This window comes from Salmo trutta, chromosome 25, assembly GCF_901001165.1.
Source record: "Salmo trutta chromosome 25, fSalTru1.1, whole genome shotgun sequence".
NCBI classification, from domain to species: domain Eukaryota; kingdom Metazoa; phylum Chordata; class Actinopteri; order Salmoniformes; family Salmonidae; genus Salmo; species Salmo trutta.
The window spans coordinates 46,234,555-46,256,555 of NC_042981.1; the positions used below are offsets into that span (position 1 = coordinate 46,234,555).

General features: G+C 42.5%; 1 protein-coding gene across 1 annotated transcript in view; it reads left to right on the forward strand.

Moving 5' to 3' along the window:
- babam2 (BRISC and BRCA1 A complex member 2) overlaps positions 1-22,001 on the forward strand; it is a 214,088-nt gene that overhangs the window by 167,441 nt on the left and 24,646 nt on the right. Inside the window, exon 8 of the mRNA XM_029714084.1 lies at positions 4,360-4,459. Coding sequence (XP_029569944.1) covers positions 4,360-4,459 — 100 coding nt within the window. The remainder of the gene's footprint in view (positions 1-4,359; positions 4,460-22,001) is intronic.

Below are 22,001 nucleotides of genomic sequence, written 5' to 3' on the forward strand. Positions count from 1 at the left end.
ATATATCAACCCTGAACAAGGTAAAGAACAACTGACATTATTAGTAGTTTGTCAAGCAATACACTGATACTAGAGTCATGACTGAGGATGTTGTATCTAAATCATGAGGAACACTAGATCGTCGCTAAACCACAACAAGTAGCGTTGTAAAACTGCATTAAAGGGAAGTGGTCGCAGCCCACATTGTGTAACAAACATTCAGACATGATTAATCTACTGATGAGAATCCACTGTTTAGATTAACTGCCTCCCACAATGTGCTCTGGCAACTCCCCCTCATACATGGATAATATGGCCCAGTTACAACCTCTGTCTGACCCATGCTATATCATCATCGTTTCCCACCACACCTTGTGGCTTTGTACCGTCAGGGGTTCAGTAAGGAGAAATGTTGCAGATAGAAATGCAGCCTAGAAATGTAGCTGAGTGGTTAGAGCGTTGGGCCAGTAACCGAAAGGTTGCTGGACCGAATCCCAGAGATGACAAGGTAAAAATATGTTGTTCTGCCCCTGAACAAGGCAGTTAACCCACTGTTCCCCGGTAGGCCGTCATTGTAAATAAGAACTGACTTACCTAGTTAAATAAAGGTTACACTATATATACAAAAGTATGTGGATACCCCTTCAAATTGGTGGATTCGGCTATTTCAGCCACACTCGTTTCTGACAGGTGTATAAAATTAAGCACACCGCATGCAATCTCCATAGACAAACATTTGCAGTAGAATGGCCAGGTGACTTTCAACGTGGCACCTTCATAGGATGCCACCTTTCCAACAAGTCAGTTTCTGCCCGTCAAGTTTCTGCTCTGCTAGAGCTGCCCCAGTCAACTGTAAGTGCTGTTATTGTGAAGTGAAAACGTCTAGGAGCAACAACGGCTCCGTCGCGAAGTGGTAGGCCACACAAGCTCACAGAACGGGACCGCCGAGTGCTGAAGCGCGTAGCATATAAAAATCGTCTGTCCTCAGTTGCAACACTCAGCACAATAACTGTTCGTCGGGAACTTCATGAAATGGGTTTCCATGGCCAAGCAGCCGCAAACAAGCCTAAGATTACCATGCGCAATGCCAAGCGTCGGCTTGAGTGGTGTAAAGCTCGCCACCATTGGACTCTGGAGTAGTGGTAACATGTTCTCTGGAGCGATGAATCACACTTCAACATCTGGCAGTCCGACAGACGAATCTGGGTTTGGCGGATGCCAGGAGAACGCTACCTGCCCCGAATGCATAGACCCAACTGTAAAGTTTAGTGGAGGAGGAATAATGGTCTGGGTCTGTTTTTCATGGTTCAGGCAAGGCCCCTTAGTTCCAGTGGAGGAAAATATTAATGCTACAGCATCCAGTGACATTCTAGACGATTCTGTGGTTCTAACTTGGTGCCAACAGTTTGTGGAAGGCCCTTTCCTGTTTCAGTATGACATTGCCCCCGTGCACCAAGTGAGGTCTATACAGAAATAGTTTGTCGAGATCGGTGCGGAAGAACTTGACTGGCCTGCCCAGAGCTCTGACCTCAACCCCATCAAACACCTTTGGGATGAATTGAAACGCCGACTACGAGCCAGGCCTAATTGTCCAACATCCGTGCTCGACCTCACTAATACTGTTGTGGCTGAATGGAAGCAAGTCCCCGCAGCAATGTTCCAACATCTAGTGGAAAGTCTTCCCAGAAGAGAAGGCTGTTATAGCAACAAAAAGGGGACCAACTCCATATTAATGCCCATGATTTTGGAATGAGATGTTTGACGAGCAGGTGTTGATATACTTTTGGTCATGTAGTGTATATGGAGACCTGAATAGAGGCCTTGGTTCAAATAGTGTTTGTGTTCTTAAAAAAAAAAAAAAGAAAGTTTCCCTTGATTGAGCTTGCCTGGAGCAATGGAATAGCCCCAAAAGTGCAAACCCTGCCCATCAGGCACTCCAGGCATGCTCAATCAAAATGCTGAAATGATTTGAACTATATAAATACTATGTGAACCCATATGTTAGCCATATAGCTTGTTGTCTACGGTTAAAAACTCTGCACCAATACTATAGAACACCAGATACTGCCTTATACTGGCATTCAATCTAATTCACACTATGAAAAAACATGGTTTATGAAGGCTATTGGGCCGTCGTGATCCCTCTTGCACGTCATACAGTAGCATCTAGACCCCAACGCTCCGTGGCACCATTTTTGACCTCTTGACATATCCTATGCTTAATACATGTTCAGGCGTAATGCATGTAAAATGAGCATTCAGTCAGTTACACGGATACTCAAGTCAAGTAAACGCTGATAATAAACATTCATCCATGACTGTCCCACACTACTGTATCAGCCAGGGACCTCCAACGAGCCCTCTGGTTCATCCCTCTCTTTTGCCCAAGGAGCGAGGGAGGAGAAAAACGAGGGGATGACGACCGCCAGTTGGTTAGTCATCCCAGGGACCGAGCGATGGTCATTTTTCCTGATTAAACAAGCAAGCGCTAATCACGACCGGAGCAGCGCTGCAGGACCAGAGCAGAAAACGTCAGAGGAACAAACAAACAAACAAACAAATAAACGGAGGACAAGGGAAAGAAGCCAGCAGGATAAGTGACGACTCTCGTCCATGGCGTTACAGCAAAGCGAACAAACGTGCTGAGCGTAGGACTTTTGTGTGCAGACCCCCAAGTCAAGGACACAGTGGTCCTCACAATGACCCCCTCCAGCTCTAGAGAGTGTTGCTTCATGGTTTTAGTATGACCCCCTCCAGCTCTAGAGTGTAGCTTCGTGGTTTTACCTATGACCCCCTCCAGCTCTAGAGTGTTGCTTCATGGTTTTACCTATGACCCCCTCCAGCTCTAGAGAGTGTAGCTTCATGGTTTTACCTATGACCCCCTCCAGCTCTAGAGAGTGTAGCTTCATGGTTTTACCTATGACCCCCTCCAGCTCTAGAGAGTGTAGCTTCATGCTTTTACCTATGACCCCCTCCAGCTCTAGAGAGTGTAGCTTCATGGTTTTAGCAATGACCCCCTCCAGCTCTAGAGAGTGTAGCTTCATGGTTTTAGCAATGACCCCCCTCCAGCTCTAGAGAGTGTTGCTTCATGGTTTTAGCAATGACCCCCTCCAGCTCTAGAGAGTGTTGCTTCATGGTTTTAGCAATGACCCTCTCCAGCTCTAGAGAGTGTAGCTTCATGGTTTTAGCAATGACCCCCTCCAGCTCTAGAGAGTGTTGCTTCATGGTTTTAGCAATGACCCCCTCCAGCTCTAGAGAGTGTAGCTTCATGGGTTTACCTATGACCCCCTCCAGCTCTAGAGAGTGTAGCTTCATGGTTTTACCTATGACCCCCTCCAGCTCTAGAGAGTGTAGCTTCATGGTTTTAGCTATGACCCCCCCCCCTCCATATGGCAACATTACTTTTCTTCTTTCTGACCTTATGGCTGCTCTCTCTGTGAGGTTGTGTGTGGATGTGTTTTTTAGCTGTTCAAATGAGGTTTTGGATGGGTTTGTGTACTGTGGGAGAGATACATGTGGAGAGATACTGATGGAAAGAGAGTTGTTTGCTTTCTTTTAGAGGGAGTTGTCGTGTCGTTTTGGAGTGACGGAGTCTGTGCTAGTGTGTCTGCACTAGATGCAAACACGCACGCACACGCATCATATTTGGTGTGGATCGTAGGGACGAGTGGTCTGTTTGAGGCTTACGTCTGACCTCATTCCTATTTCTTGCATTAACAGGGTGTGTGCAGTTCATATTGCCCTTCTCTCTCCTCTCTAGTCTCCACCTGTTCTTCTGCTTCTGTTCTGTTCTGTTCTGTTAGAGGGAGGGAGGGATGTGCCTGGAGCTGGAACCACCACCCCTGTCAGTCATGCCTGAGAACACTTGTGTTTGTAGAGCAGGGTGGGGCTGAACCTGAATTAAGGGATAAACTAGTGTATATCAAGGACATGGCAGGGTGTGTGTGTTATGGGTATGGTTCTGTACATAGAGGCAGAAAATGCTTGTGTGAGCAAAGTCTGAATCTTGTCATGAGATGAAATACTTCTGATAAACCATGCAGTGATGTCAGTGGAAAATGTATGTAATGTTTGACAGAAGGGTTGCGTGCACAGTCCCTTTATTCCTCCCTCTCTTTCTCTAACTCTCGCTCTCTGCCAATTCAAATTGCAGAGTGTGAGGCTTTGAAGTAAAGAAGAACCAACTCTAGAATGTTCCCATTTTTTTTTTACCACAGGTAGTCTAAAAGTGATTAATTATGGGAAGCATAGGATGACCTGCATGCATCTGCAATTTACTCAAAGCTATCGGGTCTCCTTATAGAATGGACCTTAGTAGGGATATGAATTTAATTGCTGTGTGCCGTAGTTTAACTCTTTCTTTATCTTTCTGTCCATCAGCGCACTTGGAGGTTCCTCTGCACTACACATCCCAGCATTCCCTAGTGGAGGCTGCCTCATTGACTATGTACCTCAAGTGTGCCAGCTCCTCACCAACAAGGTATGACAGAACCTGATAATGAGAGAGCACAACAGGGTGAAAAGAGAGCGAGAGAAAGAGGTTACTCCATCATATAGGGGCAGAAAGGGTGTGTGTAAGCACAATGAAAAACATCCAACTGCTTTTCTCCACAAAACAGGTGTATTACTGAATAGAAAAGAGATGACACGCATATCCGTAGACTTAATAGTGTACTCTGCACACTGCATTATGCTCCCATGTGAATTTATTAGACAACGTTTCGACTACCAGGGTCCGTACCCACAAAACGTCTGAGTAGGCGTGCTGATCTTGGATCTGTCCATACAATATTATTTATTATGATCTAAAGACACAACTGATCTTAGATCAGCACTCTTACTCTGAGACTCTTTGTGGGCCCTGGTTTTCATCAGATCTCCCTTTGGACTGGATTTTGTTCAGGTGTGAGTGTGGTGAATGAGGATCACTTCCGGCCCCATTGCATCCACCCCTCCAGGGCCGTGTACACACACATACGCCGGAAGCAGAGGTAGCGCGTCCTGGTTGCGGGCACATCAAATACCTGTGGCATAATCTCACCGGTTAGATTCCAAGACTGGATTCCCTTTTGTCATGCCAGGGAGGGCAGATTTGGAGTGGGATGTCATGTGTGTGTATTTAAGTTCAGTGATCCACAGTTCCCCCACGCGCACACACACACCCTGCTGTGACTAAACAAACACAGTATGGCCTTGCTGCTTTTGAGAGAGTCGTGACTACTCCCCACTTGGTCCTATGTAAACAAAGACAAATAGACTTGAATAGGGGTGTCTGAGTCACTATGTGTAGTGTGTATCCCAACAGGAGGCGCTCAGCAGGAGGCACTCATTCCTTTACACTTGTGTGTGTGTGTATATAAGGTAGTTGTTGGGAAACTGTTAGATTACTTGTTAAATATTACTGCATGGTCGGAACTAGAAGCACAAGCATTTTGCTACACTCGCATTAACACCTGCTAACCATGTGTATGTGACCAATTTGAGTGTGTGTGTGTGTGTGTGTGTGTGTGTGTGTGTGTGTGTGTGTGTGTGTGTGTGTGTGTGTGTGAGAGAGAGACTCACACCCACTGAGACAAGTCACCCCATGCATCAGGAAATGCAGCCATTCATTCACAAACCCTTTGTGAATACTATGTTTGTATTTATGAATAACCATAGGTAATGAAATCACCAGCAACACAAAAATAGTGTAATGCATGGTGAAGATTGGAATTGGAGGAGAACAAGCTCATGCTATGTTTATGGTAAAGGACAACTTCCCCTTCTGTGCATGCTTATTGTTGCGTCTATATTAGATTTTTGAGTCAGCAATGCATGTTAGAGTGATTTCCCCCCACCCTTTGTAGTAAAATGTTCTCTGTCAATACTGTATATTATGGCATGATATTTGGCACTCAGGTTGAGAACTCCATTCCCTAAATCAGGGATGGGCAAGTTTGATAGGGGTGGGGGCCACAAAAAATCTGAACTCATCATGAGCTTCCGCCGTGGCTCGCAGGTTTGCTTAATAAGGATCGGAGCCTTTTTTTCAATTTTCGCCAAAAATGACATACCCAAATATAACTGCCTGTAGTTCAGGACCTGAAGCAAGGATATGCATATTCTTGATGCCATTTGAAATCAAACATTTTGAAGTTTGTGGAAGTGTGAAATGAATGAAGGAGAATACAACACATCTGGTAAAAGATTATGTTCATCATCTTTGAAATGCAAGAGGAAGGCCACAATCTATTATTGCAGTTTAGGCACAATTTAGATTTTGTCCACAGCAGTGTATGTGCAAAGTTTTAGATTGATCCAATGAACCATTGCATTTCTGTTCAAAATATTGTATAAATTCTGCCCAAATGTGCCTAATTGGTTTATTGATACATTTTCAAGTTCATAACTGTGCACTCTCCTCAAACAATAGCATGGTATTATTTCACTGTAATAGCTACTGTAAACTGGACAGTGCAGTTAGATTAACAAGAATTTAAGCTTTCTGCCCATATCAGATATGTCTATGTCCTGGGAACTTTTCTTGTTACTTACAACCTCATGCTAATCACATTAGCGCACTTTAGCTCAATCGTCCCGCGGGGAGACACCAATCCCGTAGAGGTTAACCACATCTATACCTACACGTATAGCCTTTTGGGGGCCCTGGGTGAAATGTTGTTGTGCCCCCCCACCTTCCGAGCAAAACATTTTAGCGACCCCCCCCCCCCTTGACAGCTGAGATTAAAAAGATAATAATAATTTCCTGCAATTCTACACATTTTGGCAAGGGGCATAGAGAAAATGTGGCAATTTAAAGCAAGTTTATTTGCTGCAATTTTAAACATTTCGCCATGGGGCTGAGAGAAGATTTTGCAATTGTATAACTACTTTCCTGCAATTCTACTCATTTTGCCATTGGGTGGAGAGAAATATTTGCAGTTTTGAGCATGATATCTCGGTGACTAACGAATTCAATGGGGGCCCCCTGGTCGGTAATTTGATAATGATTGCTTCAAGTTTAGATAGCTGGCTAGACTAATTTACCTGACATGGGCTAATTCAGTGACTGATATAACATTAGAAAAACTGTTGATACAATACCACATTTCTAAATAGCACCTTGTCTATTCTAACTATCAACATTAAGTTGAGACCCAGAGAAAAAAAAAAAAAGAATTTTTGGGTCGTGAGCCACCAGTTGCCCATCCCTGCCCTAAATGGTCAGCAGATGGCGCCGCGATCCTGTAGGAAGGATGAGTAAAAAATATAGCATTCTCAAGTAGGGATTCTCTCAGAAGACATTTAAGAAATTCCACTAAATTGTCAGCATTGACACTCGAATGACAGAGAAAGATACATTTATGGCCTTCAACTTCCGTTGGAATATTTCGAAAAAGGTGTTGATTTAAACCCAAAAATATTTTCTCAATCTTTTTTTTTTCTGTTTCTCTGCTTTTTTTGTAACTTATTAAATGGGGGCTAACGGGAGAAACAGAAAAAGATCGACAGAATTGTGATTACAGATCATACAAAGTGAGAATGCAGCATGTGCTTATTGGAGATCTATCTGTCTTGACTACTTGGCACCGTGACCATCCAGTAGCAAGTAGTGGCACAAGTTATTAGCTAGCTAACGTTAGCTACATAATGATTTATCCTGACAACCTTGACGCACAATATATTTTGTTAAATTCTCAGAAACATTCACAATTTAATTTAAGCCAGAATGCATTACGATTGTATGTTAGCTTACCTTGTAGCTGTTTGCTAGCAGGATCCAGAGTTAAACGTCCTGCCTGAGCGACCAACTAGTATAGTCATAATGTTACCTTTCCAACTGGTAATGGCCAAATAGGAGGAATGCCTCTGCTGTCGGGAGTGGGCACAGGGTCAGGGACTGCTAGCAGGGATTGAGGAGGGTGCATGCCTCCTCGCCAACCCCAGCTTTGGCCTGCGACAGAGGGATATTGTTACTTACCACACTCTACCACATGCTGAACTAAAATTGGAAGAAGCAGCCCAGACCAGTGGGTCCCGGAGAACAGATGTCTAACAGGTTAGTTAGTTATTTCATTACTGTTTTCACAAGCTCCTTTGCTGCATATAAATTAGCTAACACCAGTCTCGCTAACTAACTGTAGCAACTAGCAGGCAGTAGCCAGCTAACTGGCCAAAGTTAGTTAGCTAGCTGGCCTGGTTCTAGCTCAGTGGTTCTATCTAGCTAGCTAGCTAATGTTAGTTGACTTGCGTCACCAGCTCACTGCGAATAGCTAGCTACATTGTGAAAAAACTAATGAAACAATTTAGCTAGCTACTAAACAACTGTTCCATACTGATGTAGGGCCTACTCAAATACCAGCCTGAAAAGACCATGTCTTTGTATAGAGTAGAGGCATATTCATTCAACATTTTGTGTGGAGGTTGTAGCCTAGCGGGAAGGAATGTCACTTTATATTTTTACCGATACAATTCTACCCATTAATTTGAGAAAATCCCTCAAAGGCCTAAATATTACAACTATCAATGGCAATGATGGTATTGGGAGAGACAGTACCTGTTACCAGATGCTTGACAGGAATGTCTTAGTATTTATGGTGCATGACAGGTATTTGTTTTGCTCTTTGTAGACCATTCCGCCTGGAGGAGTGGGCCCTGCGAGGTGAGCAACTGGGACCAGACAACCCAGTGGTGCTGCTGGCGTGTGTTGTCAGCTCCACCAGGAGCAAATTCCCCTCTTCTGATGGGCACTACATGGGGTTACTGGAGGTTGAGGAGTCGCAAGATATAATAAATTACATGTTTAATTAAACAAAGTATAAAAACCGTCTTACTGCACGTTCTTGTCATTATGCTATGCATAACTTTGGAGCAGGGTTAATAAATCAGATGCCACAAACGTAAAATGCTTGCTTTATTCAGATACATGGTTGTCTCCAATTTTGTTCTGTGAACTGCAAGTAGCCACTATTAGTCGAGGGCAGGATGAACGCAGGGTAACCCTAACCCTACTACAGGGACAGGTGGTAATAAGTTCAATATTCATCTTACCAGGTACCATGGGTCTCTCAAAATCCATTCTCTCCTTCATCCTCATCTCTGTGACCGGGAAATCAATACTTTGACGCAATATGTAACTTAATCTAAATGTATTTATTTTCACAAAAGAAAGGTTTATTTTCTTTGTCAATAGTATAGAGCAGGGGTATTCAACTCTTACCCAAGAGGTCCAAAGCCTTCTGGTTTTCTGTTCTACCTGATAATTAATTGCAGCTAGGGCTGTTGCAGTGACCATATTACTGCCACACTGGCGATCACGAGTCATGAAGGCAGTCAAATTCCACGTGACCGTTTAGTCACTGTAATTAGGCTTCTCCAAGCTCTGATGCTGCTGATGGTCATTAGTAGCCTACCAAACTTGCTACCTGCCTGGTACTCAGCACTCTATTGTCCCTCTGAAATCAATGCAAATGTAATCGAAAATTGAATCAAACACTTGATGAGAGCCCATGAGCTCATGTTGCGCAACATTTCTATAGGCTATGCAATTGCGCGAGAAAACAGAGTGATGGCCTCTATTAAAAAGAGGAGGATCCCATCAGCTTTCTATAGGCAGGGCCTACTATATTTATTTCTCAACTTTCCTAAAATTAAGCAAATATGAAGCACTTTCCTTATCTTTACAACAGGAGTATAGCTACAGTTGAAATTGGAAGTTTACATACACCTTAGCCAAATACATTTAAACTCAGTTTTTCACAATTCCTGACATTTAATCCTAGTAAATATTCCCTGTCTTAGGTCAGTTAGGATCACCACTTTATTTTAAGAATGTGAAATGTCAGAATAACAGTAGAGAGAATGATTTATTTCAGCTTTTATTTATTTCATCACATTCCCAGTGGGTAAGAAGTTTACATTCACTCAATTAGTATTTGGTAGCATTGCCTTTAAATTGTTTAATTTGGGTCAAACGTTTTGGGTAGCCTTCCACAAGCTTCCCACAATAAGTTGGGTGAATTTTGTCCCATTCCTCCTGACAGAGCTGATGTAACTGAGTCAGGTTTGTAGGCCTCCTTGCTCGCATGTGCTTTTTCAGTTCTGCCCATAAATTGTCTATAGGATTAAGGTCAGGGCTTTGTGATGGCCACTCCAAAACCTTGACTTTGTTGTCCTTAAGCCATTTTGCCACAACTTTGGAAGTATGCTTGGGGTCATTGTCCATATGGAAGACCCATTTGCAACCAAGCTTTAACTTCCTGACAGATGTCTTGAGATGTTGCTTCAATATATCCACATAATTTTTCTGCCTCATGACGCCATCTATTTTGTGAAGTGCACCAGTCCCTCCTGCAGCAAAGCACCCCCACAACATGATGCTGCCACCCCCGTGCTTCATGGTTGGGATGGTGTTCTTCGGCTTGCAAGCGTCCGCCTTTTTCCTCCAAACATAACGATAAAACATTATGGCCAAACAGTGCCATTGCAAAACATAGTCTGGCTTTTTTATGGCTGTTTTGGAGCAGTGGCTTCTTCCTTGCTGAGCGGCCTTTCAGGTTATGTCGATATAGGACTCGTTTTACTGTAGTACTTCTGTACCTGTTCCCTCCAGCATCTTCACAAGGTCCTTTGCTGAGGTTCTGGGATTGATTTGCACTTTTCGCACCAAAGTACGTTCATCTCTAGGAGACAGAACGCATCTCCTTCCTGAGTGGTATGACGGCTGCGTGATCCTGTAGTGTTTATACTTGCGTACTATTGTTTGTACAGATGAACGTGGTACCTTCAGGCGTTTGGAAATTGCTCCCAAGGATGAACCAGATTTGTGGAGGTCTACAACATTTTTTCCAGAGGTCTAGGCTGATTTCTTTTGATATTCCTATGATGTCAAGCAAAGAGGCACTGAGTTTGGAGATAGGCCTTGAAATACATCCACAGGTACACCTCCAATTGACTCAAATGATGTCAATTAGCCTATCAGAAGCTTCTAAAGACATGACATCATTTTCTGGAATGTTCCAAGCTGTTTAAAGGCACAGTCAACTTAGTGTTTGTAAACTTCTGACCTACTGGAATTGCGATAAAGTGAATTATAAGGGAAATAATCTGTCTGTAAACAATTGATGGAAAATGACTTGTGTCATGCACAAAGTAGATGTCCTAACCAACTTGCCAAAACTATCGTTTGTTATTAACAAGAAATTTGTGGAGTGGTTGAAAAACGAGTTTTAATGACTCCAATCTAAGTGTATGTAAACTTCGACTTCAACTGTACTTGACTGACATGAAAATGAACCACAGGAAAAGCGTCCTCCATTTGCTTTTTAAGTGCAGTGGTTGTGTTTTTCCCCTGCCCCTGTTTCGAGACAGGTGCATGACAATGGTCCATTCTACATCAAAACTAATTTCACACGTATATTATTTAGTATATGTAAAGACAAGATTAAATCAAGAATAGTCTGATGGGTGACTATATATTATCACTTGTGAATGATGCCCAGCTTAAGGCAAGAAACAATGCCTTTTGTGTGACTTTTTCAAATCATAGTTGCACACCTCATGTAGCCTAGCCCATAGGCCTATATGTTTTGATATGGTCTGTATCACAACTAAAGTGGCCAAATAACTTATTAAAATAAAGCTCATTAATTATCTTTACAACTAGTGTGAAGCCTAACTGGCATACTGGTATGCAGTGCGTGAGTTTCAAGTTTGGGGAAGATAATTTTCACCATAAAAATGCACCTTTATAATAAAAGCATTACATGCATAAATACATGTGTGGTCACTTTTGATAATGGTGTTTTCCCACTAATGGGAAAACACAATTTTCCCCAATCGTTTGTTGAAAATATGCTTTATTTTATTCAGCTTTGTTCAATTGCATTCTTCATACTATAAAATGATATACAATAATGCCATAGAATTCTAAGCAAATCTTGTCAGCTAAATGAACTAGTGTAGACTAAATAGACTACATTTTCTTCATATCATGTTTCTTTAGACCTGTCCAAAATAAATTATGGATTAATTGTGAAGGTGTAGGCTATATTACATGGATTTATTAGACTTTTTAAAATGTAGATGTTCCAAAGGTCTGCATCAATGGCTTGTAGGCTATGCATGGAAGCCAGGAGATGCTAAATGTGTTTGTTAATTAACGATCAATTACCGTGAGACCGACATTTATTTGCTAGACAATAACCGGCTAATTGCACCCACCTGGCACACACAGCCCTAATTGCACCCGCCTGGTGTCCCATGTCCAAATCAGTCCCTGAATAGAGGGCAACAATGAAAAAACGCACTGGAACTGGCTTCAAGGTCCAGAGTTCTGTTTGAAGGGTATAGAGCAGAGGTTCTCAATCCAAAAGGTCAAATAGGGGCTGCTTATATTTGCCCTGTTTCACACGTGTACAAGTGTCTAACCTGTACAAGTGTGTGGTGTGAAATAAAGTAAATATACACCTATGGAATTGCAATAGGAACAAGGGCTCCTCTGTCTTATCTAAGCTATCTCTAGGAAGGGCCCATACCAGTGCATCTCCGTCAGTATCAGCACCCATCATAGCATGGTACTGTTGGGGGTACTCGAGTTTGCAAAAACTGGTGTAGAGTTCTGAAACAGGCATAACATGCAGGATATCCCAAGATCAACAGAATTATAAGACCTACAGCAGTACTTCCCAACCTTTTCCTCTAGGACCACCAGAGGTTTCACATGTTTGTAGTAGCCTTGAATTGACACACCTGATTCAATTAATCAAAGTCTTGGTGATAGTTGACTAATTGAATCAAGGTGTCCCAGTTTAGGGCTAATGCAAATAAACTCCAAATAACTTCACAGATCTTCATTGTAAAGGGTTTAAACACTGTTTCCCATGCTTGTTCAATGAACCATAAACAATTAACATGCACCTGTGGAACGGTCGTTGAGACACTAACAGCTTACAGACCGTAGGCAATTAAGGTCACAGTTGTTACACCAGGAACGCACAACATCAGTGCTCAGACTGTCCGCAATAGGCTGAGAGAGGCTGGACTGAGGGCTTGTTGGTCTGTTGTAAGGCAGGTCCTCACCAGACATCACAGGCAACAATGTAGCCTATGGGCACAAACCCACCGTCGCTGGACCAGACAGGACTGGCAAAAAGTGCTCTTCACTGACGAGTCGCGGTTTTGTCTCACCAGGGGTGATGGTCGGATTTGCGTTTATCGTCGAAGGAATGAGCGTTACACCGAGGACTGTACTCTGGAGCGGGATCGATTTGGAGGTGGAGGATCCGTCATGGTCTAGGGCGGTGTGTCTCAGCATCACCGTACCCTTCCTGCAGACTCATCCTGACATGACCCTCCAGCGTGACAATGCCACCAGCCATACTGCTCGTTCTGTGCGTGATTTCCTGCAAGACAGGAATGTCAGCGTTCTGCCATGGCCAGCGAAGAGCCCAGATCTCAATCACATTGAGCACGTCTGGGACCTGTTGGATCGGAGGGTGAGGGCTAGGGCCATTCCCCCCAGAAATGTCCGGGAACTTGCAGGTGCCTTGGTGGAAGAGTGGGGTAACATCTCACAGCAAGAACTGGCAAATCTGGTGCAGTTCATGAGGAAGAGATGCGTGGTCCCGTGTGGCTCAGTTGGTAGAGCATGGTGTTTGCAACACCAGGGTTGTGGGTTCGATTCCCACGGGAGACCAGTACAGGGGGAAAAAATTTAGGAAATGTATGCATTCACTACTGTAAGTCGTTCTGGATAAGAGCATCTGCTAAATGACTAAAATGTAAATGTAATGCACTGCAGTACTTAATGCAGCTGGTGGCCACACCAGATACTGACTGTTACTTTTGATTTTGACCCCCCCTTTGTTCAGGGACACATTATTCAATTTCTGTTAGTCACATGTCTGTGGAACTTGTTCAGTTTATGTCTGTTGTTGAATCTTGTTATGTTCATACAAATATTTACACATGTTAAGTTTGCTGAAAATAAACGCAGTTGACAGTGAGAGGACATTTCTTTTTTTGATGAGTTTATGTGTAACATCTGATGGTCCCCGAGGAGAGGGTTGGGAAACCATGACCTTACAGCTGTGTTTCCCAACTCCAGTCCTCAAGTGCCCCTAACAGTACCCATTTTAAATTTTAGCCATGCACACATGATTCAACTTGTCAACTAATCATACATTTCTCAATGAGTTTAATCAGAAGTGTTTTTCCAGGGCTACAACAAACCAACAGTCCGTCACTATGAACTATATTGAACTATACTGCCACAGAATTATGCAAAGTAACAGAAACATGTATGAGGGTGTGCTCAAAAACAAGTAGATACCTGTAACCAGGTGTGGAAAGCAAAGACGGTTGGCAAGAACAGTTCAGTGCGGGAACAGAAGCCCAGTTTACAGCAGTGGTCGGTGCCATTTAAGATGAGGGAGGATGATTAAAAAAATATATATAAGCATGGCCTTATTTCTATTACAGCATATTGGATGACTGTCATTCATATTCCATTCACCCAGCTAAATGTAACATCGATAGGTTTAGGCTACTACATGACACTCAAATGTTACCTATACCCATCATAAGGTTACTACAACCTAGCCTATGAATTAACATTTTAGTAATTAAGGTGACAGACTTTGACACATTCAATACCGCCTTGCACACTCTTGCCTGCATCTAGCTGATCTAGGGTGTAATCATTAGTCCAACAGTTGGAAACGAGTTTCTATTAGACAAATTGAGGTATGTTTAACCCCGTTTTGTAACGTTTTTAAGAAAAGTTTTTCAACAGAATCAGCAGAATGAATACACCCCTGATCACACACAAACACAGTTCACTTTCAAAGCAGCCACATAGACTATATATACAAAAGTGTGGACACCCCTTCAAATGAGTGGATTCGGCTATTTCAGCCACACCTGTTGCTGACAGGTGTATAAAATCGAGCACACAGCCATGCAATCTCCATAGACAAACATTGGCAGTAGAATGGCCTTACTGAAGAGCTCAGGCACCGTCATAGGTTGCCACCTTTCTAACAAGTCAGTGCGAGGTCCATAAAGAAATGGTTTGTCGAGATCGGTGTGAAAGAACTTGACAGGTCTGCACAGAGCCCTGGCCTCAAACTCATCGAACACCTTTGGGATGAATTGAAAAGCAGACTACGAGCCAGGCCTAATCGCCCAACATCAGTGCCTAACTAATGCGCTTGTGGCTGAATGGAAGCAAGCCCCTGCAAAAATGTTTCAAAATCTAGTGGAAAGCCTTCACAGAAGAGTGGAGGCTCTTATAGCAGCAAAGGGGGGATGTTTAACGAGCAGGTATCCACATACTTTTGGTCATGTAGTGTACAAACAGCATGATCCCTTTGACCGTTGTATAATTCCTTCTCGCATCTACGCTCTCTCCTCTCACCTTTTCCCTTCACTTGTGGACTTCAGTGCACAACACATCGGCTATCTGTGACCAGGCGAAAAAACCTTTCCAAGCCAAACATTTATATCATAACCTCTAACCGCTATACACAGCCTACATCATTGTCACCATATTAGCTAACATCATAGTCAACATAGCTACTAGAACTAACTCGTTAGTAAACCAGCTTCAAACATGCAGTACAGTCAGCAAGCCGTTTAGCAGTTACACGGGCAGGTCCCGGGGGCAATAAATTATTCAAGCCAAAAGCTTACCTTGACTTGGAAGAGTTCCATAGTTGGATAGCCATAGCTAGCTAGCTAACTGAGCATCCCTCTGTTTGAGCCAGGTGTTTGAGTTGGCTAAACTAGCTAGCTGCATTACCTAGCTGTGAAAGTGAAAAAAACATGAAATATAGATACAGTTGAAGTCGAAAGTTTACATACACTTAAGTTGGAGTCATTAACTCATTTTTCAACCACTCCACATATTTCTTGGCAAAACTATAGTTTGTTAACAAGTCAGTTGTGTCATGCACAAAGTAGATGTCCTAAGTAATTTTTAAACAATTGTTTAAAGACAGATTATTTCACTTATAATTCACTGTATCACAATTCCAGTGAGTCAGAAGTTTACATACACTAAGTTGACTGTGCCTTTAAACAGCTTGGAACATTTCAGAAAATGATGTCATGGCTTTGGAAGCTTCTGTAAGGCTAATTGACATAATTTGAGTCAATTGGAGGTGTACCAGTGGATGTATTTCAAGGCCTACCTTCAAACTCAGTGCCTCTTTGCTTGACATCATGGGAAAATCAAAAGAAATCAGACAAGACCTCAGAGAAAAAAATTGTACACCTCCACAAGTCTGGTTCATCCTTGGGAGCAATTTCCAAACGCCTGAAGGTATCATGTTCATCTGTACAAACAATAGTACGCAAGTATAAACACCATGGGACCACGCAGCCGCCGTCATACCGCTCAAGAAGGAGATGCATTCTGTCCCCTAGAGAGGAACGTACTTTGGTGCAAAAAGTGCAAATCAATCCCAGAACCTCAGCAATGGACCTTGCGAAGATGCTAGAGGAAACCGGTACAAAAGTATCTATATCCACAGTAAAACGAGTCCTATATCGACATAAGCTGAAAGGCCACTCAGCAAGGAAGAAGCCACTGCTCCAAAACCGCCATAAAAAAGCCAGACCATTGTTTGCAACTGCGCATGGGGACACAGATCGTAGTTTTTGGAGAATGTCCTCTGGTCTGATGGAACAAAAATAGAACTGTTTGGCAATAATGACCATCGTTTTGTTTGGAGGAAAAAGGGGAATGCTTGCAAGCCGAAGAACACCATCCCAACCGTGAAGCACGGGGGTGGCAGCATCATGTTGTGGGGGTGCTTTGCTGCAGGAGGGACTGGTGCACTTCACAAAATAGATGGCATCATGAGGCAGGAAAATTGTATAGATTTCTTGAAGCAACATCTCAGGACATCAATCAGGAAGTTAAATCTTGGTCATAAATGGGTCTTCCATATGGACAATGACCCCAAGCATACTTCCAAAGTTGTGGCAAAATGGCTTAAGGACAACAAAGTCAAGGTATTAGAGTGGCCATCACAAAGCCCTGACCTCAATCCCATAGAAAATCGTTGGGCAGAACTGAAAAAGTGTGTACGAGCAAGGAGGCCTACAAACCTGACACAGTTACACCAGCTCTGACAGGAGGAATGGGACAAAATTCACCCAACTTATTGTGGGAAGCTTGTGGAAGGCTACCCAAAACGTTTGACCCAAGTTAAACAATTTAAAGGCAATGCTACAAAATACTAATTGAGTGTATGTAAACTTCTGACTCACTGGGAGTGTGATGAAAGAAATAAAAGCTGAAATAAATAATTCTCTCTACTATTATTCGACATCACACATTCTTAAAATAAAGTGGTGATCCTAACTGACCTAAGACAGGGAATTTTTACTAGAATTAAATGTCAGGAATTGTGAAAAACTGAGTTTAAATGTATTTGGCTAAGGTGTATGTAAACTTCCGACTTCAACTGTAGCTCTTTATCTCTCTTGCCTCTATTTTTGAAGATTAGATTTTTCAAAACTTTTCAACTATTTTCTCTCTTTGAGTCAAGTACTCACCACATTCTATGCACTGCAGTGCTAGCTAGCTGTTGCTTATGCTTTCAGTGCTCAATTCATTCTCTGATCCTTTGATTGGGTGGACAACATGTCAGTTCATGCTGCAAGAGCTCTGATAGGTTGGAGGATGTCCTGGAAGTTTTTATTTGTATTTTTTTTTACTAACCTTCAGAGTCCAAATATTTTTTTTACAACTTTTCTGCTACATATACAGTACCAGTCAAAAGTTTGGCCACACCTACTCATTCCAGGGTTTTTCTTTTTTATTTCACTATTTTCTACATTGTAGAATAATAGTGAAGACATCACAACTATGAAGTAACACATATGGAATTATTTAGTAACCCAAAAAGTGTTAAACATATATATATTTTATATTTGAGATTCTTCCAAGTAGCCACCCTTTGCCTTGATTACAGCTTTGCACACTCTTGGCATTCTTTCAACCAGCTTTATGAGGAACGCTTTTCCAATAGTCTTGAAGGAGTTCCCACATATGCTGAGCACTTGTTGGCTGCTTTTCCTTCACTCTGCGGTGAACTCATCCCACTCTGCACAAACTCATCCCAAACCATCTCAATTGGGTTGAGGTCGGGTGATTGTGGAGGCCAGGTCATCTGATGCACCACTCCATCATTCTCCTTCTTGGTCAAATTAACCTTATACAGCCTGGAGGTGTGTTTTGGTTCATTGTCCTGTTGAAAAACAAATGATAGTCCCACTAAGCGCAAACCAGATGGGATGGCGTATCGCTGCAGAATGCTGTGGAATGCTAGGTTTTCTATTGAAGTCAATTTACCCAGATGAGGACGGAAACTAGCTGTCCTCAGGCTACACCATGGTGCTACCCTACAGAGTGCTGTTGAGGCTACTGTAGACCTTCATTTCAAAACAGTGTGTTTTAATCAATTATTTGGTGACGTGAATATATTTAGCATAGTTTTATCTAACTTTTTTAATGTTTGACTATTTTTATGAAATTCACTGAGGAGGATGGTCCTCCCCTTCCTACTCTGAGGAGCCTCCACTGGTGTACAGGTACTCTAGCAGAGCCCTCATACAGCTGCTAGTCCTGTTAGGAATAGGCACTTGAGACAAAAACAAGCACATAGACAAGCTTTCCTTCCCTATTGACTATAGAATTTAATATGATCCTGTGTGTTTATCCACCAAAACATGTTAAATTGAGTTGTTCTGCCTCTTTTCGCTGTCAATCCTTCATATTCCCTAATGAAAATGTGCATACCAACGGAGGCACCAGCTACCCTCCTGTAGGTTTTCACTCCATGTAACTAACCTGATCCATCTTATCAACCAGCTAATTATTAGAATCAGATGCACTAGATCAGTGGTTCCCAGCTCCGGTCCTCGAGTATCCACAACAGTACCCATTTTTATTGTAGCCCAGGACAAGCACACTTGATTCAACTAATCATCAGGCCCTCAATGAGTTGAATCAGATATACTTGTTGGCGGCTACAACAAAAATGTGTGCTGTTCGGGGTACTTGAGGACCGGAGTTGGGAACCATTGCACTAGATTAGGGTTCGACCTAAAGGACTGTAGCTCTCCAGGAACCATGGGAGGGTGTAGAGCAGATGTGCCAAACTCATTCCACGGAAAGCCGAGTGTCTGCAGGTTTTCACTTCTCCCTTGTACTTGATTGATGAATTAAGGTCACTAATTAGTAAGGACTCCCCTCACCTGGTTGTCTAGGTCTTAATTGAAAAAAAAAAATAACTGCAGACACTAGGCCCTCCATGGAATGAGTTTGACCACCCCTGGTGTAGAGGAGCTGAGTGAAAGAGGCATGTCTTCACCCTGCCTGGAAAGGGGGAGAGAGAAGGGAGAAGAGACGTTAGAGCAGGGGTAGGCAACCCTGGTCCTGGAGTGCCACAGGGACTTCATGTTTTTGATTTAACCAACCTGGAAGACCAGGTGTGTTGAATTTAGGTAATCACTGAACTGATCGATTAGCTCAGTTGGTCTGGTGTGGTGCCTAGTTGGGACAAAATCCTGAGTATACTACATACCTGGGTTGAGGAGTTAGTGAGGTCAACTCTGAGTTCATTCAGGATAAATGGAGTTAGCCTGCCCCGGAGCAGGATAGTTCAGAAGGATTTGTTGTCATAAAGATTTACCTTTCTAAAAGGTGAGCCAGTTACTGGTTATTCTGAGTTAGAAGTGTCTGAACCATAAATTGAGGACCAATGAAATCAGATACCATCCCTCTCTTAAAAATTGTTATCATCCAATTCATTTGAGGAAGACAATCAAATGTTATTTTTTTGTGTAAAAAAAAGTATATAAAATACCAATCACATTGCACATTTAGTAATGACAGCATTTGCTTTCCAAACTGTGTTTTTCCTGAGATTGCATTTTGAAGTTTGCGAAAGGCCAACTGACAGCCGCAACCAACCATAGATATATAATCCATAGATGGCAGTTTCCATTCAAGTCAAGACTGGCAGCCATTGCTAGCGTACCCATGATTTTAACAGTGAATTTGCCAGGGTTAGAGGTTCCAAAACCTTCTATGGAATATATTTCTATGGCCACAACTCAACAAGCTGTTCCACAGATGGAAGAAGGAGCAACGGGAGTGGGGGAAAAGGTGCTTGTGCATTAATAAGCACACCAAGGACAGCATTAACGAGTTCTTAAATAAAGATGTCACTTCTAAAAGCCTATTTCACACCATAGCCTGCTGAATTTGCAAGATTTACTTTTTATTTTATTTAGATTTTGGCAGAAATGTATGGCTCTCGAGTGGCACAGCAGTCTAAGGCACTGCTGTATCATATACGGCCGTGATTGCGAGTCCCATAGGGCGGCGCACAATTGGCCCAGCGTTGTCCGGGTTTGGCCGGGGTAGGCCGTCGTTGTAAATAAGAATTTGTTCACAAGATTAAATAAATAAACAAATTATAATAATAAAAACAATAATGTGGCACTGACTCACCCATGAATTGTCTCAATTAAGCGTTCTGTTTACAACTAGCCATGTGTGACATGCACGTGCAGTTACAAGCCTGCTAGAGTTAGCAACAGGTGGATGAGCAATATCCACCATTGTAGTACGGATAAAGCCTGACTTGGAATGTGAAGTACACAGACATGTTGATAGACGTAGTATAAACCAGCCTTTAGTCTTAATCTTTGATTGTCTAGTGCACTATCATACTGACTATTTAGCACATGGCCTCACGTGTGAATCCTTAAAGAGATGGGTGGGGCTAAGGCTTAAGAGAACGATGCTGAATGGGTGTAGACAAAGAAGAGCTCTCCAGTAGGCGTACCAAAATATTCAAGGCCAATTTCTCAAAAAAATCCCCATAATTCATATTCTAGATTGGACTATTTTTTGATGACCTATACTTACATGCATGTTGTACAGTCATGTGCTATTAGTTCTACAGTCATTTCTGACCATGCCCAGCCTACATAGATATTGACATTGGCAGAACAATCCCCAAAACGAGATATTGGAGACTTAATGTCTCTGCTTAACAATGAAGGATTCTGCTTTGTGTTAAAAGATTACTGGCTTGACAATCAACTCTCTCCTGTCTCAGCTGAAACTGTCTGGGATGCTGCTAAAGCAACCATAAGGGCTTATATCATTTCCCAAGCTTCTCTAATCAAGACGCTTAGAAAACAGGGAACATTTTGAGGCTGATGTAAAGCATTTAGAACTTTTTCATAAACAACAACCAACCCAGGCAAACAGGAAGTCACTAGCTTGTGCTGAGGCCAAACTCAATTCAGATCATACAAAGCATGTCAAAAAAACTGTTGTTTATTACCAAGCAAAAATATTATGAGTTCGGTAACTGGCCGAGCCGTCTACTTGCTCTACCAACTTAAAAAATGACACAATGAAAGATTAAGTCTGTAAGGAACGCAGATGGCTCCACTTCTTATGATCCATTGCTTATCAATAATACCTTTTGCGACTTCTATAAATCTCCTCATACTTCACAAAGGATCGAACGACAAAATTACAAAATATCTGAATAAGATCATCTTGACCACTATATCAGATGAGCATAGAAATAGACTAAATGCTCCCATGGGAAGCAATGCCTTCTGGAAAGGCACCCGGCCTAGATGGCTTCTCGGCAGAGTTCTACAAGAATTTCTGGCCTGAGATATGCCCTATCTTCATGCCTGCTCTAAATGATATGTTCGAAAGAGACATCATACCAGAGTCCTGGAAAACTGCATCCATTAGCCTGATACTAAAAAAGGACAAAAACCCATTAAACTGCTTTTCGTTTAGACCAGTTTGCTAGGAGTTGATGTTAAAATAGTCGCTAAAAGACTTGCTCGCAGGTTGGAGGGCCTACTTCCAGACCTCAATAAACCTTATCAGACTGGCTTTGTGAAATCCAGATCTGGAAAGGACAATGTGAGACATGCTTTGAATATCCTAAACCATCTTGGCAGAAGTAAAGACCCTGCACTCATTGTCT